The 17522-nt window shown below is 45.1% G+C and overlaps 1 protein-coding gene across 1 annotated transcript; it reads right to left on the bottom strand.

Moving 5' to 3' along the window:
- Window positions 1–1850: 1850 nt before the first annotated feature.
- LOC310856059 (NLR family CARD domain-containing protein 3-like) lies at window positions 1851–17015 on the bottom strand (the record flags this gene model as incomplete). Its single annotated transcript, XM_083761277.1, has 7 exons — window positions 1851–2374; window positions 6553–6608; window positions 6770–6943; window positions 7090–7260; window positions 7352–9086; window positions 10959–11204; window positions 16970–17015. The coding sequence occupies 7 exons, from the start codon at window positions 17013–17015 to the stop codon at window positions 1851–1853; spliced, it is 2952 nt and encodes a 983-aa protein (XP_083617403.1).
- Window positions 17016–17522: the final 507 nt, after the last annotated feature.

Raw genomic sequence — 17522 nt, 5'->3', positions numbered from 1 at the left:
AGTGAGGTACCAACTATACCCATTATGCTACAGTACTACATGTAGCTCCTCCTCCTCTATGTGACACTGAACCCCCCCCCCCCCCCCCCCCACTCAGAACCCAACATAGAGAGGTTCACTCACAGAGACACTGAACCCCCCCCCCCCCCACTCAGAACCCAACATAGAGAGGTTCACTCACAGAGACACTGAACCCCCCCCCCCCCCCACTCAGAACCCAACATAGAGAGGTTCACTCACAGAGACACTGAACCCCCCCCCCCACTCAGAACCCAACATAGAGAGGTTCACTCACAGAGACACTGAACCCCCCCCCCCCCACTCAGAACCCAACATAGAGAGGTTCACTCACAGAGACACTGAACCCCCCCCCCCCCCACTCAGAACCCAACATAGAGAGGTTCACTCACAGAGACACTGAACCCCCCCCCCCCCACTCAGAACCCAACATAGAGAGGTTCACTCACAGAGACACTGAACCCCCCCCCCCCCCACTCAGAACCCAACATAGAGAGGTTCACTCACAGAGACACTGAACTCCCCCCCCCCACTCAGAACCCAACATAGAGAGGTTCACTCACAGAGACACTGAACCCCCCCCCCCCACCCAGAACCCAACATAGAGAGGTTCACTCACAGAGACACTGAACCCCCCCCCCCCCCCACTCAGAACCCAACATAGAGAGGTTCACTCACAGAGACACTGAACCCCCCCCCCCCCCCCACTCAGAACCCAACATAGAGAGGTTCACTCACAGAGACACTGAACCCCCCCCCCCCCCACTCAGAACCCAACATAGAGAGGTTCACTCACAGAGACACTGAACTCCCCCCCCCCACTCAGAACCCAACATAGAGAGGTTCACTCACAGAGACACTGAACCCCCCCCCCCCCCCCACTCAGAACCCAACATAGAGAGGTTCACTCACAGAGACACTGAACCCCCCCCCCCCCACCCAGAACCCAACATAGAGAGGTTCACTCACAGAGACACTGAACCCCCCCCCCCACTCAGAACCCAACATAGAGAGGTTCACTCACAGAGACACTGAACCCCCCCCCCACCCAGAACCCAACATAGAGAGGTTCACTCACAGAGACACTGAACCCCCCCCCCCCCACTCAGAACCCAACATAGAGAGGTTCACTCACAGAGACACTGAACCCCCCCCCCCCCCCACTCAGAACCCAACATAGAGAGGTTCACTCACAGAGACACTGAACCCCCCCCCCCCCCACTCAGAACCCAACATAGAGAGGTTCTCTCACAGAGACACTGAACCCCCCCCCCCACTCAGAACCCAACATAGAGAGGTTCACTCACAGAGACACTGAACCCCCCCCCCCCACTCAGAACCCAACATAGAGAGGTTCACTCACAGAGACACTGAACCCCCCCCCCCCCACTCAGAACCCAACATAGAGAGGTTCACTCACAGAGACACTGACCCCCCCCCCCCCCCCCCACTCAGAACCCAACATAGAGAGGTTCTCTCACAGAGACACTGAGTCCCCCCCCCCCCCCCCCCACTCAGAACCCAACATAGAGAGGTTCTCTCACAGAGACACTGACCCCCCCCCCCCCCCCCCCCACTCAGAACCCAACATAGAGAGGTTCTCTCACAGAGACACTGAAACCCCCCCCCCCCCCCCACTCAGAACCCAACATAGAGAGGTTCTCTCACAGAGACACTGAACTCCCCTCCCACACATAGAACCCAACATAGAGAGGTTCTCTCACAGAGACACTGAACTCCCCTCCCACACTCAGAACCCAACATAGAGAGGTTCTCTCACAGAGACACTGAACCCCCCGGCCCCACACTGAACCCAACATAGAGAGGTTCTCTCACAGAGACACTGAACCCCCCGGCCCCACACTGAACCCAACATAGAGTGGTCCAGTGAAGGTGGAGTGGAAGGTGTGCAGGTGTGTGAGTGAGTCAGAGGACACTGTGTAGAAGGACACAGTGCCAGCAGCATGGTCTAGATAAACTGCTACTCTGTCGGAGTAGGAGGAGCCTCTGACAGGGAGGTCAGTGTGCTTCATATTGTGCCACCCAGCGTAGTGTTTATCTTTACCATCACAGACCAGACACCATGAAAGGTCATTGAATCCAAACCCACTGTCATAACCCTGTTTGCTGATATGTCTGTGCGTCACTGCTGCCACAACCCATCCACTACACTGTACCTCACTGTAACAGCGTCCACTCAGTGGTTCCTTACACATCACCTGACGGTAGGTCATAAATCTGTCTGCATGAGGAGGATAGTTCTGATCCTGGTCCACCTGTTCCACCTTCCTGTTGTTCTCAGACAGAGAGAGGAGGCTGTTTGCTGTGTTTGGATCCAGAGTGAGTTCACACACATCTGATGAGAACAACACACAATACAGCACCAGTTTACAATCACACATCATCATAATAATAATAACAATAATAATAATAATAATAATAATAATAATAATAATAATAATAATAATAATAATAATAATAATAACAATAATGTTGACACTGTGTGTGTGTGTGTGTGTGTGTGTGTGTGTGTGTGTGTGTGTGTGTGTGTGTGTGTGTGTGTGTGTGTGTGTGTGTGTGTGTGTGTGTGCGTGTGTGTGTGTGTGTGTGTGTGCGTGCGCGTGTGCGCGGTGCTTGACCACCTGCCCCGCCACGTCCTCTACAGCCGACTGCACGATGCAAAGCGTGCCCCTGGTGGACAAAAGAGGCGCTACAAGGACTGTGTACTGCGTCTGTGTGTTTGTGTGTGTGTGTGTGTGTGTCTGTGTGTGTGTGTGTGTGTGTGTGTGTGTCTGTGTGTGTGTGTGTGTGTGTGTGTGTGTGTGTGTGTGTGTGTGTGTGTGTGTGTGTGTGTGTGTGTATGTGTGTGTGTGTGTGTGTGTGTGTGTGTGTGTGTCTGTGTGTGTGTGTGTCTGTGTGCGTGCAAGCGTGCGTGCGTGCACGTGTGTATCATTTTAGTCGACTACTGCTGATTTGCCTCTAAGGCGTCATAATGCCTGAATTTGGTTGCGTGCACGTGTTGTGTGTGTGTGTGTGTGTGTGTGTTGTGTGTGCATGGTGTGTGTATGCGTGCGTGTGCATGTGTGTGTATGCGCACACGTCTGTATCATTTTAGTCGACTAAATCTACTGCTGATTTGCCTCTAAGGCGTCATAATGCATGCTTTTGGTTGCGTGCATTTGTTGTGTGTGTGTTGTGTGTGCACGTGACTGTGTGTGTATGTGTGTGTGCGTATGCATGTGTGCGTGTGCGAGCGAGCGTCTGTGTGTGTGTTCTTGTGTGTGTGTGCGTGCGTGCATGCGTCCGTGCGTACGTACACATGTGTGCGTACGTGCATGCGTCCGTGCATACGCATGTGTGTGTGCGCGTGCACATGTCTGTGCGCGTGTGTATCATTTTAGTCGACTAAATCTACAGTAATTTGCCTCCAAGGCGTCATAATGCCTGATTTTAGTACACACGCATGTTGTGTGCGTACGTGCGTGCGTACGTCCGTGTGTGCGTCTGTGTGTGTGTATGCATGCATCAGTGTTGATTTTGACAGCCAATTTTGACTTCGTTTTAGTCATAGTCTTTTGAATAAAATGTTCATAAAATAGTCATAATTTAGTCACCTGAATGTCTTAGTGTTAGTTTAGTTTTAGTTAACTGAATATCATATGATTTTAGTCGACTAAATCTAGCTAGTCGACTAAAAGCTCTATGAGCTTGTAGATCTGCTATTTTGGAAAAATCGTGTGAAAATCTTTGAATATTCGTTCACAGCAAAATAAATTACTCATACCCTATCTTTGCTTCTGGTATAGAATTATATTAAGGTTTTTCATGAAACTGTTAGAAAACATTTGTAGAATCTGGTCTCAGGTCTCAATTGGTTAACCCATTAAGACCTGGAACACATCTGTGTCACCTTAACTTTTAACCACATTAGCTGTTGAGAAATAGCAGATCTACAAGCTCGTAGCGCGGCACTCTGATCTACAAGCTCATAGCACGGCACATAGTGCCGCGCTACGGGCTTGTAGATCTTCTATTTTTTTTGTTTTGTCGTGAAAACAAAATAAAACGAAATATTCTTTCACAGTAAACGTTTTTAACTCTAATATTTGCTTCTGGGGGTCCGTGTAATTTCCGTGTATTTTCAGATGGGGGTCGACGGCCAATTTCTGATAATTTGTGGGGTCCTTTTATATTCTATGTTTTATAACATCCTGCATTGTTCTTAACGATGTAGTGAAATGAAAAGTATGTTTTTGTTCACACTTTTAGATAATATTTGTGGTCCTATGGGCATAGGCCTACCTATAACAATGGTTGTTTTTTGCTATTTTCTTTCTTCGTGAAAACAGGTGCAAATCTTTTATACATCTTCTTTCACAGTGACCGTTTTTAACTCAAATCTTTGCTTCTGGGGGTCCATGGAACAACTTATTTTCAGATGGGGGCTGACGGCCAATTACATTCCGGTACATTTTATATTCCATGTTTTATAATATCCTGACCTACATTGTTCTTAAAGACCTACAGTAGTGAAATGAAATATACCTTTTTACGGTCCCTGGAACAACATATTCTCAGATTTTTTACTTATTTTTATAGGGCTAATTTGCCCTATAGTGACTGCTGTCTGTCTGTCAGACTGGCATGTAGTCGGGGGGGGGGGGGGGGGGGGGGGGATTTCACCCAGATTGGACTCGGTTCAGTGGCAGCATTCAGCTGCCTGCCCCCCCCCCCCCCGCGCGCACGCACACACACACACACACACACACACACACACACACACACACACACACACACACACACACACACACACACACACACACACACACACACACACACACACACACACACACACACACACACACACACACACACACACACACACACACACCTACAGTCAATTGACTCAAAGGAGCCCCATAACAAAACAATTTCAATAGGCCTACTGCAGGCATTACTACACTAAACAACGTTGGATTTGTACAGTGCAGAATGCAGATAAGTGTAGATTATTATAATTGTGAGTTTTTTTTTAACATGCAGCGCGAGTCCGCGAGAGCCGATCTACAAGCTCACAACGCGTTGCACTTCAAGTAGAAGCCTGCCGAGTGAGCATGCTCCAAATATCCTAATAAATAAATAAATAAAAAGGTGTCGTGCTTGTGGGGGCAGTTTCTGTATGGGACTCTAGGCTAACTTGACTCTAGAACGCATGCACATTTAGGCATACAAGTGCATACAAGTGATTCTTGTGGGGGACACATGCCTACATATTTTAATCTGAGATTTGGGAACTATTTATTGATTCAGCATGAAGACTAAAGCTTTCTGAATAAATTTACACCAGCGTATGCCTTCTACACTACCTTGAGAGGTGGCGCAGAAATTTGCGGAGATTCCGACCAAACAACGTCACCGTCAAGTTCACAGAGATGGCCATGAATTCCCACGTAACGTGGGAATCCTTGTAAATGCCTGTCCGCTCACGCAACGCTCACGTAACATCAATTATCAATTATCAATCAATCAATTATGAGCGTAAACGCCGTTGTGAATGAGGACCATAGTGCAGCTCAGAGTGCTGCGCTACGAGCTTGTAGATCTGCTATTTATTTATTTTATCGTGAAAACGTATGCAAATCCTTTTAAACTCAAATATTGGCTTCTGGGGGTCCGTGTAACAACATATTTTCAGATGGGGGTCGACGGACAATTTCTGATACTGTTGTAAGGAGATGTATAGAGTCAGTAAAACACTGTTGTAAGGAGATGTATAGAGTCAGTAAAACACTGTTGTAAGGAGATGTATAGAGTCAGTAAAACACTGTTGTAAGGAGATGTATAGAGTCAGTAAAACACTGTTGTAAGGAGATGTATAGAGACAGTAAAACACTGTTGTAAGGAGATGTATAGAGTCAGTAAAACACTGTTGTAAGGAGATGTATAGAGTCAGTAAACACTGTTGTAAGGAGATGTATAGAGCAGTAAAACACTGTTGTAAGGAGATGTATAGAGTCAGTAAACACTGTTGTAAGGAGATGTATAGAGCAGTAAAACACTGTTGTAAGGAGATGTATAGAGTCAGTAAAACACTGTTGTAAGGAGATGTATAGAGTCAGTAAAACACTGTTGTAAGGAGATGTATAGAGTCAGTAAAACACTGTTGTAAGGAGATGTATAGAGTCAGTAAAACACTGTTGTAAGGAGATGTGTAGAGCAGCTGCATGTCTCTCAGTGCAGTGACATTCTGGGATTATTTGCCATAATCATATTAAGAAATATATAATGTTGGTCTAAATACAACGATGAGCGTTGGGGGTACATCAGCTAGGCCAGGAGGTAACAGGGGGTTCACGGCCTAAAATGTTTGGGGACCGCTGGCCTACACGTTATGGTTATTATCATCTTTTTTTCAGTTCATAATGTCACATACTGATGTGGATATGACCCCCCCCCCCCCCCAATACAAATTAACGGCTACGATAACCTTAATAACAGTACAGTAATAATGAATGAAACAGAATATAAACTTACACGTCATGCTCTTCCTCAGACCTGGTGTCAGCCAACACTCTCCACCGTGGTCCACACTGGAGTTGGAGGAGAGACAAAGTCAATATTCTCTATGATAATATAAACTATGATTTTACACATTAAATAATACAGAACAGCATCACAGAATGATTGAGAACATTGTTCTGACCAAAATGTTGTCACGCACGCACGCACGCACAGACCAAGTCTCTCTTACCTAAGAGCGTCCAGTCTGTAGCGTGGATCCTTCACAACAGCAGAGAGCATCGCTTCGCCTGATTCTCCTGGATGATTGAAGGTCAAGTCCAACTCTCTCAAATGGGAAGGGTTGGAGTGCAGAGCTGAGGTCAGAGAAGAACAGCCTTTCTCTGTGACCAGACATCCTGACAAACTGCACACGCACGCACACACACACGCACGCACACACACACACACACACAGAGAGAGAGAGTTTCACAATGTTATATTTTGTCCCATTGATTTTAAAAACTTTTGTTTTATTTTAACACAGTTGAACCCAGTTTCAGGCATACTGACTTGAGAGTCTCCAACATGCAGTGTGGGCTCCCCAGTCCCTCAGCCAGGAGGCTGACTCCAGAGTCCTGAAGGTCATTATTGCTCAGGTCAATTTCTCTCAGGCTAGAGCTGGAGCTGAGAGCTGACGATAACTCCTGACAGCATCTCTTCGACAGGTTGCAGCCACTCAGCCTGAAGAAACAATAGTGGTGCATGTATTAGATTTGATGTTAAATAAAGATCAAATAATATTTGAAATGTATCCAGTTATCAGTGAACCTACAGAGCTTTCTTGGAGGCTTTGAGCACGGGCAGCAACCCCAGAAGAGCCTCCTCTGAAGCAGAGTATTTCTTCAGGTCAAACACGTCCAGCTCCTTTCCTGAAGACAGCAACACAAAGACCATAGCTGACCACTGAGCAGGAGAGATCTTGTCTGTGGAGAGACGTCCTGACGTCAGGTACTGTTGGATGTCGTCCTCCAGAGAATGATCATTCAGCTCATTCAGACAGTGGAACAGATTGATGCTTCTCTCTGGAGATGGATTCTTTTTGATCTTCTCCTTGATGTATTTGATGGTTTTGATGGTCTGGAAGCTTTTCCCTTTTTGTATGAGCTTTTGTACGACCTTCTGATTGGTGTCCAAAGAGAAGCCCATCAGGAAACGCAGGAACAAGTCCAGGTGTCCATTTGGACTCCTTAAGGCCTCGTCTACAGCACTTTGGTAGAGGTGATGAATCTTGGTTTTGAAAACCTTTCCAAATGAGGAGGTTGAGAGTAGGTTGTCACCAGTGTTGATGAAAGTGATGAAGACGTGGAGGGCAGCCAGAAACTCCTGAACACTCAGATGGACAAAGGAGAACATCTTGTCCCTTGTTCCGCGAACCTCTCCAAACAGTTCTGCGTACACTGCTGCGTCGCTGATATCAATGCCAGACGCTGTCAGGTGTTCTTCCTCGAAGATCAGGTCGCCTTTCATCAGCCCTTTAAAAGCCAGTTCCCCCAGAGAGAGAATGACATCATACCGTTTCCTGCCAGGAAAGTTGGTATTCTTGAGTAAGGACTGGATCTCAATGAAGTGGGAGTACATGGCGCCCTGGCTCTTTGGCAGCTCTCCTTTATTCCTCACAATTTCTTCCATAACGTTAGAAGTGATCCAACAGAAGGCCGGGAGGTGACACATGATGTGGACGCTTTGGGACTTCTCGATGTGACAGTAGATTTGTTTGGCCAGCTGCTCATCATCAGGGAACCTCTTGAAGAAGTACTCCTTCTTCTGAGGGTCTCTGAACCCTCTCACCTCTGTCACCCTGTCAACAGAAGGGATCTGGCCGGCGGCTGCAGGTCGTGAGGTTATCCAGAATTTGGCTTTTGGAAGCAAGTTCCCCCTGATGAGGTTTATCAGGAGAACGTGCACTGTGTTTGGCTTCATCGGATCAGTCCATTTCACAGTGTTCAGGAAATCTAGAGCTGGCCTCGATTCATCAAGCCCATCCAGGATGAACAGAATGCTGCACTGTTGGAAGGTGCAGATCTTTATCTTCTTGGTTTCACTGAAGAAGTGATGAAGAAGTCCCTCCATGCTGTACTTGTTCTCCTTGTTCTCCTTCATCTCCAAATTCAACTCTCGGAAAGTGAATGGAAACACAAAGTCGACATGCTGGTTGGCTTTGCCTTCTGCCCAGTTCTGAGTGAACTTCTGAACTTGTACTGATTTACCAATGCCGGCCCCTCCCTTCATCATCACTGTTTTGATGGGATCACTTTGTCCAGGTGAAGGTTCCACTATGTCGTCCATGTTGATTGGTGTTTCTGGTCCAGCTGTTTGGCCGTATGCCAATTCAATCTGCGTGATCTCATGTTCTTTATTGACCTGTCCACTGCCTCCCACTGTGTTGTAGACCTCTGTGAACATGTCACTCACAAGTGGGTTTGTTTCATCTTTTGAGCTCCAGTGATTCAAACGCTGATTCTTCTGCCTCATATTAAACTTGAGCTCTTGTTTACAAGAGCTCAAGTCTAGAGCAAGAGCAAGAGTTTCTAAATGACCAAAGACAAGATGACATCATTAAGCATGTGTTATAGAATGACATCATTATAGATGAAGGTGGGGAAGGTGTACTGCTGTACTTGGAGATACAAAGGTAGAGAACCCGATCTAAGTTCCTTTACTCACCCTTGCTAGCCAAGTCTTGTGATGGAAGTTTAGGTCCTGAATAAGGAGAGGAGGATAATGAAGTGAAACGTTAGTTTGTCTATTGTCTATTGTCATTATACATTAGCATGTATTGATGCTCTATTGTCATTATCTAAGTAACAACATTCATGCAATGGATTGCTGTGTAGTAGTAGTAGTAATGCAGTAGTGTATTTTACAGTGTACCTTGCTGTGTAGTAGCAGTACAGTAGTGTATTTTACAGTGTACCTGGCTGTGTAGCAGTACAGTAGTATATTTTACAGTGTACCTGGCTGTGTAGTAGTACAGTAGTATATTTTACAGTGTACCTGGCTGTGTAGTAGCAGTACAGTAGTGTATTTTACAGTGTACCTGGCTGTGTAGCAGTACAGTAGTATATTTTACAGTGTACCTGGCTGTGTAGTAGTACAGTAGTATATTTTACAGTGTACCTGGCTGTGTAGTAGCAGTACAGTAGTGTATTTTACAGTGTACCTGGCTGTGTAGCCATACAGTAGTATATTTTACAGTGTACCTTGCTGTGTAGTAGCAGTACAGTAGTGTATTTTACAGTGTACCTGGCTGTGTAGCAGTACAGTAGTATATTTTACAGTGTACCTGGCTGTGTAGTAGTACAGTAGTATATTTTACAGTGTACCTGGCTGTGTAGTAATACAGTAGTATATTTTACAGTGTACCTGGCTGTGTAGCAGTGGTGACAGTGATGTTGACTGAACCACTGATGTTACATACTTATAGCGTGATTATAATATTACATGATTATTGCACATTTTAAATGCATAACATGTTTAAAACAATGTGTTGGCTGCCAATAATATGATGATGACACCTTAACGTCATGGCTGTGTTGTTGAACACATACACAGCTTAACGTCATGTCTGTGTTGTTGAACACATACTGTAGGCCTGGTTGACTAGATTTAGAAGACATGTGTCCAGTGCATAGCCTACTGCAGGCCTGGTTGACTAGATTTAGAAGACATGTGTCCAGTGCATAGCCTACTGCATGCCTGGTAGACTAGATTTAGAAGACATGTGTCCAGTGCATAGCCTACTGTAGGCCTGGTTGACTAGATTTAGAATACATGTGTCCAGTGCATAGCCTACTGTAGGCCTGGTTGACTAGATTTAGAAGACATGTGTCCAGTGCATAGCCTACTGCAGGCCTGGTTGACTAGATTTAGAAGACATGTGTCCAGTGCATAGCCTACTGCAGTCCTGGTTGACTAGATTTAGAAGACATGTGTCCAGTGCATAGCCTACTGCAGGCCTGGTTGACTAGATTTAGAAGACATGTGTCCAGTGCATAGCCTACTGCAGACCTGGTTGACTAGATTTAGAAATATTTTGAAGCTCTTGCTGCTGAAAATATATTATTTATATGGAGAAATGCAATCATTTAACATGCATCTCTGTGGGGGAGAAGGACAGCTTGACCTGTCTCCTCGCTGCTAACGTGCCTATTGGACAAGGACGGGTTGGGGAGGGACTTAGCGAACGGCTAATTAGGGGTTCAGAGTCTTGCTCAAGGACACTTCGACACTAACTCTGGGGGAGCCCACAGGGATCGAACTGGCAACCTCACGCTTCCCAAGTGGCCACTCTACCCCTGAGCCACTGCCACCCCTTAAATGAATGAATGAATGAATGAATGAATGAATGAATGAATGAATGAATGAATGAATGATCTTACCAAGGTCCACCAGCAGGCAGGGTTGGTGTTCCATGAGGGCATCATAAAATGCTGCCCGGGCGTTGGTTCCTCCTGGAACTACTGTTGATGTGTACAGAGTCCTCATTTTTTCCATGGTTGTCTTCTCGGCATGAATCTCGCTGTAGATCTCAGGGTGGACCCAGCTGTCTCCTAGACTGTCTACTACAGCCATGACTGCGGACACCCTTTGGGTCAACTGGGGCTTGTGCTGCATCACGAACTGTGCTGTTTGCAAGAGAGAAAAGGAGTGGATGAAATTAGAGAATCCTATGAATGAAAAACAAAGCTCTCTGCATCTCCATATGCCCCACATACAAAGTAATGTAACATATTGTACAACCCTACTGTAGGCTACAGCCCTGGTAAACAGAAGGTAGCACCAGCTACCAACCTACTCACCGGTCACCTCGGACACTGAAATAAAACACTCACCTTTTCTGGATTTTTCTGCATCCATTGCTTCTGAAGTCAAGTCGTTATCAGCATCCTGTTGGATACAGTCATGTTATTTCAATCATAACAATACAGAGTGATGATCGTAATATGGTAATAAATATCTATATCAGTCAATGTGGAAACAATTAGTAGGATAATATATATTTCCATTCCGTCTAACTCTACTATACATATATGGTCTAACTCTACTGCAAAGCACAGGGAGAACATCACATCTAATTCATTGCATTGCCATGAAGACTAATCCCACCGAGACAAACGTTTAATAAGAATTGGGATAAATGAATGATTGATTGAATAATTAATGAACAGATTGGATAATTACAGTATACATTTCAAGCACAACTCAATACAAAACTGTTAACTGTGGTCGACGATCATAAAGCATTACACTTGTTTACAATGGGGTCCACCATGTTCAATTCGTCATAACATTTAGAGACGCACAAATAAACTGTGTAAAGCTGTGAGTGCATTAGTAACCAACAGTACCGTGGTCTGTGGACCTGATGCTGATGCTGATTGGTCCATTGTGGGTTTAATTGATGCCTCGGAGTGGAGCGACAGCAGCTAGCACTGAAGAACCTGGATGCAGTGTTGGGAAAGGTCTTTATTTAAGAACCTGGATGCAGTGTTGGGAAAGGTCTTTATTTAAGAACCTGGATGCAATGTTGGGAAAGGTCTTTATTTAAGAAGTGAACTAAATATTCACAAAATAAGGCCTATAGCGACTATAGCGTACATACTATAGACATATCTGATCATTGTCTCAGTAACAGGGGGGGCAACAAAAGTCTTGATCAGTGTAGGCTACCTTCCACCGATCGTTTCAGAACGATAGTATAACGGTGAGACGCGTTAGTGGTTGACATGTCTGGACATGTTAGGGCAAAGAACCACAGGAGCGATAAGCGAATGGAAAAGAGCTTCATCCACTCGAGAGAGACGCTAATCCCGGCTGTGATTTCGACAAAATGACAGACAACTCGATGGCTTCCACAGTTTAGGATGAGCCATGTGTATTCGTTATACATTACAAACGGGTCGATTACGTCCCAGACGCCTTCATTGCGGTCTTATCACTGCAATTATAATGAATAAAAAGTTGGTTACAATCACACTACGGAGTAGGGATAGTGTTGGCTTTTTCCGAGAATGAGAGAGATGCAAAGCGATCGCAACGCGCAGTGGGGCCTGGGGGGGTTCCACGGCTGTGATCTCTCCTAGTATACGTGCTTCTTTGTCCAAACATGGGTGGTGAAGACGCGACGGCGAAAAAAAGACAGTTGATCATATCTATCTCCTATACTGCTTCTCCTATGGCGGTCCTTCGAGAATACGTCATTCGTTTCGCAAACGTTATGAAATGGCGATCGACCGTTGCAGATTATTCTTGGTTTATATACGGGCAGAGGGCTATCTTTTTCTGAGAATGAGAGGACGAGGTGGCGGTGCAAGGCAGTTGCCATTGGAGGCACAGTGGATGAGTGAGTGGGGGGGGGAACTGAAACTGCAATGCGATCCGAAACGAAGAGGGGGGGCCTACATTGCTGCCTCGGGAGAAACCATGTAGGAACAGGAGGGGAGGGGAATCGAGTGTATTCACACACACTAGAGTATGGGTACCTCCATTTTAGATCCCCTGACATCTGCGTTGGTCTATGCCGTGCAGGCCGGCGAGGCCGCCTCCAGTACGTCGTAATGGATACGGCATGCCCGCATAGACCAGACCTCTTTTCAGGAGGGGGGGGCTTTTAACTCCCGGATCACATACCGGACCTTTGTAGAGCCGATCGGTGTTACTTTCTATGTTGTCCGGGCGCGTATAAATATGAAGTACAGTAATCATTAAAAAAGAAAACATAAAACGTACTAGTACGTCATGCGCATAGCGCGTTCGAGATTAATAAAGCGTATTAGTACGTTTCCAGCGTTTGATGTGTTAAGAACCTGGATGCAGTGTTGGGAAAGGTCTTTATTCAAGAACCTGGATGCAGTGTTGGGAAAGGTCTTTATTTAAGTGGTGCAACCACTTCCTTAAGTAGCTTTGTTTGTGCCTGGGTGGCCGGCTGGGTGGCTACCTGTGCCTGAGCACGGAAATTGCATTTGGTTGGTTTTCAACACATACATACATATTAACTGTATATTTGATGATTTCAGGTGTACAGTACAGTACAGTACAGTACAGTACAGTACAGTACAGTACAGTACAGTACAGTACAGTACAGTACAGTACAGTACAGTACAGTACAGTACAGTACAGTACAGTACAGTACAGTACAGTGTAACATTGAGTCATTTCTCAACCGTTTTGGACGCAGGGCGGGCCCTGTAACAATATGATTGTTAGTTGGCTACGTGTTTCCGCACGGACATGTTATAGTGTAACACCAGTGAAAGTGAATAAAGTGTAAGCAGCTTCAATGCTTTAATTGTCCGTTCTTGAAGTAAGAGAGGCAAGAATGAAACAGGCCTGGCCCCCCCTGGGCGCGATCCTGTTCCGGTTCTGCGGACCCCCCGGGGACCCCCGGGGACCCCCCGGGGACGCCCGGGGACCCCCGCACGGTTACTCTGTCATTTCACGACCGATTCGGACGCGAGGTGGCTCGACGGAAGCGGGCCGGCACCCTGGGCGCGTTTCCTGTGGGTCTGGAAGTTCCGGGGACTTGGATAGCATTTCATACAGACTTATATCATGTGATGTAGACAGACTTAGGTAGCATTTCATACAGACTTATATCATGTGATGTAGACAGCACTAGAATGGCATTGTATGAAGTCATAGCACTTCATAGTATATATGTATAGCATGGTATATATGGGGTTCTCAACCCGTGGGTCGCGACCCCTCAGGGGGTCGCCAAATTATTTTGGGGTGTCCCCAAGAAGAGTTTACATTGTACACATAGTACAGGCATACACCTTCCCTAATGGTTATATCTGGTTTCAGTATTCATTTATGGTGTATTGTCTCTATTATTAAGGTTATTGTAGCAGTCCATTTATATTGGGGGTCGGGGGGGCGGGGCGGGGGTCCCGAGACATTGTCAAAGTATTTCGGGGCTCCCCGGCCAAAAACGTTGAGAACCCATGGTATATATAGTTTATATGTATAGTTTCATTATATCGCTTACGCATGTTTCATGAAAACTACTTTTTATGTATGTGATGTATCGCCATGCTTTTTTTTACATTACACTTACATTGCATGCTTAATGTAAATCGCTCTGGATTAAGAGCGTCTGCTAAATGCCTAAATTGTAAATTGTTATTAAATTAGACTTTATAGCTCACTCATTTGATTGCCTTCGGCATCCTTCCCTGCAGGCTGAATGTCATTTGATTGACACTCCTCATTAATTAATACATAAATACATGTCCCTTAAGGCATTCTGTTGGCTCTAGGACTAGTAGGGACTAGTAGCTGCCAGGTTGGTCTGACTAGCTACTCTATAGTCAGGACTAGTAGCTGCCAGGTTGGTCTGGCTGCCAGGTTGGGGGTCTGGCTAGCTACTCTATAGTCACTATATATATATATATATATATAAGAGAGACAGCGCCCCCACTTCGGTGTACTGCAGGCCAGCCCATAGAAGTCCATTGAAATTCAACTGTAGTTAGCCTACTTTTAAAATAATATGAAATGAAATGAATACTATATTGATTTGAATACAAATATGTTTCCAAATGTATGAAGTGTCTTTGTCAACATATATTGTTGTTTTCTCAATAGTGTATTTCACATTTAATTTACCACTTGAATGAGTTACCCATAATGTTAACGGAGCAGAGGGGAGACGGCAGACAGAGAACCTGTCACTTTTAATTATAGTCAAGGCAGGATTTCAGAGAATGTGCTTATTTAAAGTGCTGAAGGCAAATCGTGTTAATTTATGGCATACATGTTTTCTAGGGGTATTAAGGTCTGCTGAATCCAAATCTGCTGTATGTATAACTCAAAAATGGATGCTAAGCCCTCAAAATGGACCATTTAAATACGGTGGCCAGCATTATGCTGAAACATAATAAAACGCCTATATTTTTGACTAAACAAGGTAGAAATATAGCCTAACTACAATATCAGCCACAAACGGCTTGCTGCTTCTCTATGAATGGTCCAGGCCCTTAAGGAGATAACATCAGTCTAATCACCAAAGTTTCCCCAGATGTAGCCATGGTTGGACTAAGACAAAAATTTGGCCCGGACATTTTCGCGGAATTTGGCCCAGACTGGCCCACCACAACCAACGCGCAGATACTCTACTGACTTATCAGGGGTCGAGGCCCATACAAATACTTGAAATACAAGCCCTTAACAAATCCACATTTAACAGTATACATTTATACAACATAAATGATATACAACCAACAGACAACTAATTTAACATTTGGCCCAGACCAGACCAGAGGGTCAGCCCACCGGGCACATGCCTGGTATGTCCTGTGGCCAAGCCAGGCCTGGATGTAGCCCAGGGCATGCTCTAATGATTTAGTTAGGGCACCCAAGTCAGTGACCTTCGGGGTCGCCACAGCAGCCAAATCCAATATGGCCACCACATATAAACGGTGTGGGCTGTAATGTTTAAACCAGATGATCAACATATGCAAACTTGTGTATTTCACATTTTTAGACAATTAGATACATGTTGAAATACTTTTCTTTATGATTGGGTGGACGCCTAATTCGTATATTTCCGAGATGGCAGTTATAGGAAGATTTGTTATACCTAAATCTTCCTATAACTCTTGGTAAACTTGGTGTATTATGATGATTCAATCTATCTAGACTAGAGCACTTTAATTTGCTTATTATTACCAATACGGTCACTATTCACCAAAATCTATTGTACATTTTCGCCCAGATTGAGTTAAGCTCAAAACAAACAACCTATGCAATTTTCAGATATTGAAACAATAACATAAGTAAGTAAGTAGTTTTGATACAGCTAACATATTAACATTGTTTAGAATTTAAACAATATGTTTAGATCAGACCAGCAATCATTGATACTTCGCCACACGCACACATGCACGCACGCGATTGATGACAACATGTAGCCTACACCTAATAATGTCTGGTACTTTCTTCTTCTAAGTAACTGTAGAAGCGACTTTTTGGGATTATCAGTGATGAGCTCATGGATGATGACATGTAGGGTTAACTGCTGCTTTGTGCTCTCAAACTAACCTGGATTCAATTTATCTGCACTACAGCTTTGAAACCATCCTGAAAAGGACACAAGAATTGTTCTGTACCTGGCCCATGCTGGGGCCAATGGCCATAAAGGCATTTGTCTATCAATTGTAGTTCTTGCAATCCACTTATTTGAGACATTAAGCATCACACGGCTGGATTGGCTTTGGCTGCGGAAATAACTACTGGGACATTCCTGTTCATGATATCTGCAATGCTCCTGGTCTCCAAAAGTCACTGGCTTTGCCTCTCTTCCATGTGCTAACAGGCTGTGAATAGGCAGTTTTGGAGGCAATTAACACTGGATCTGACAGGCAACCTACAGTATAGTTGCCCTCACCTTGGAGCCTGTGCAGATCAACTCTGATGTCCAGCGACTCCTTCATCTGCGTCTTCAGCTATCTCGATTCCCCATACAGTACATCTAGCGATTCTAGCCAGTTGTGTTTTCCACATCAACATCTTTCTTTAGCACATCCATGTGGTTGCAGTGGCTAATCCCATCCCCCTGCTATTGTGTCTGCATGGTTGTCACATTCATGATTTCAGTATATGGGACTCCATAACAGTAAGTAGGTCAAAGTGCCTTCTTATCAGAGTGGGAGGTGCCCAGGATCAAAGCCATGGCATAGTCATAGAGGGTATGCGTGTGACATCATCATCATACCCGGAAGTTATGCGGGAACGCCGACTGAGTGGGAAAAATAAACACTTTCTGGCCTTGACAGCTCATACCTCCAAACAGAAATCTGATTGCATTAAACAACGTCAAACTCACTTTATGCATGCACATACTCTATTGTGGTTGAAAGGTGAGTGATCTACTGAGCAACCAGGCCACCCTCATGTGAGGGTGCCTGCACCAATAATGAGGGTCTAGACGACAACATACA

This window comes from Protomyctophum parallelum, assembly GCF_964188405.1.
Source record: "Protomyctophum parallelum genome assembly, chromosome: 3".
NCBI classification, from domain to species: Eukaryota; Metazoa; Chordata; class Actinopteri; order Myctophiformes; family Myctophidae; genus Protomyctophum; species Protomyctophum parallelum.
This window is presented reverse-complemented; position numbering and strand designations above follow the sequence as displayed.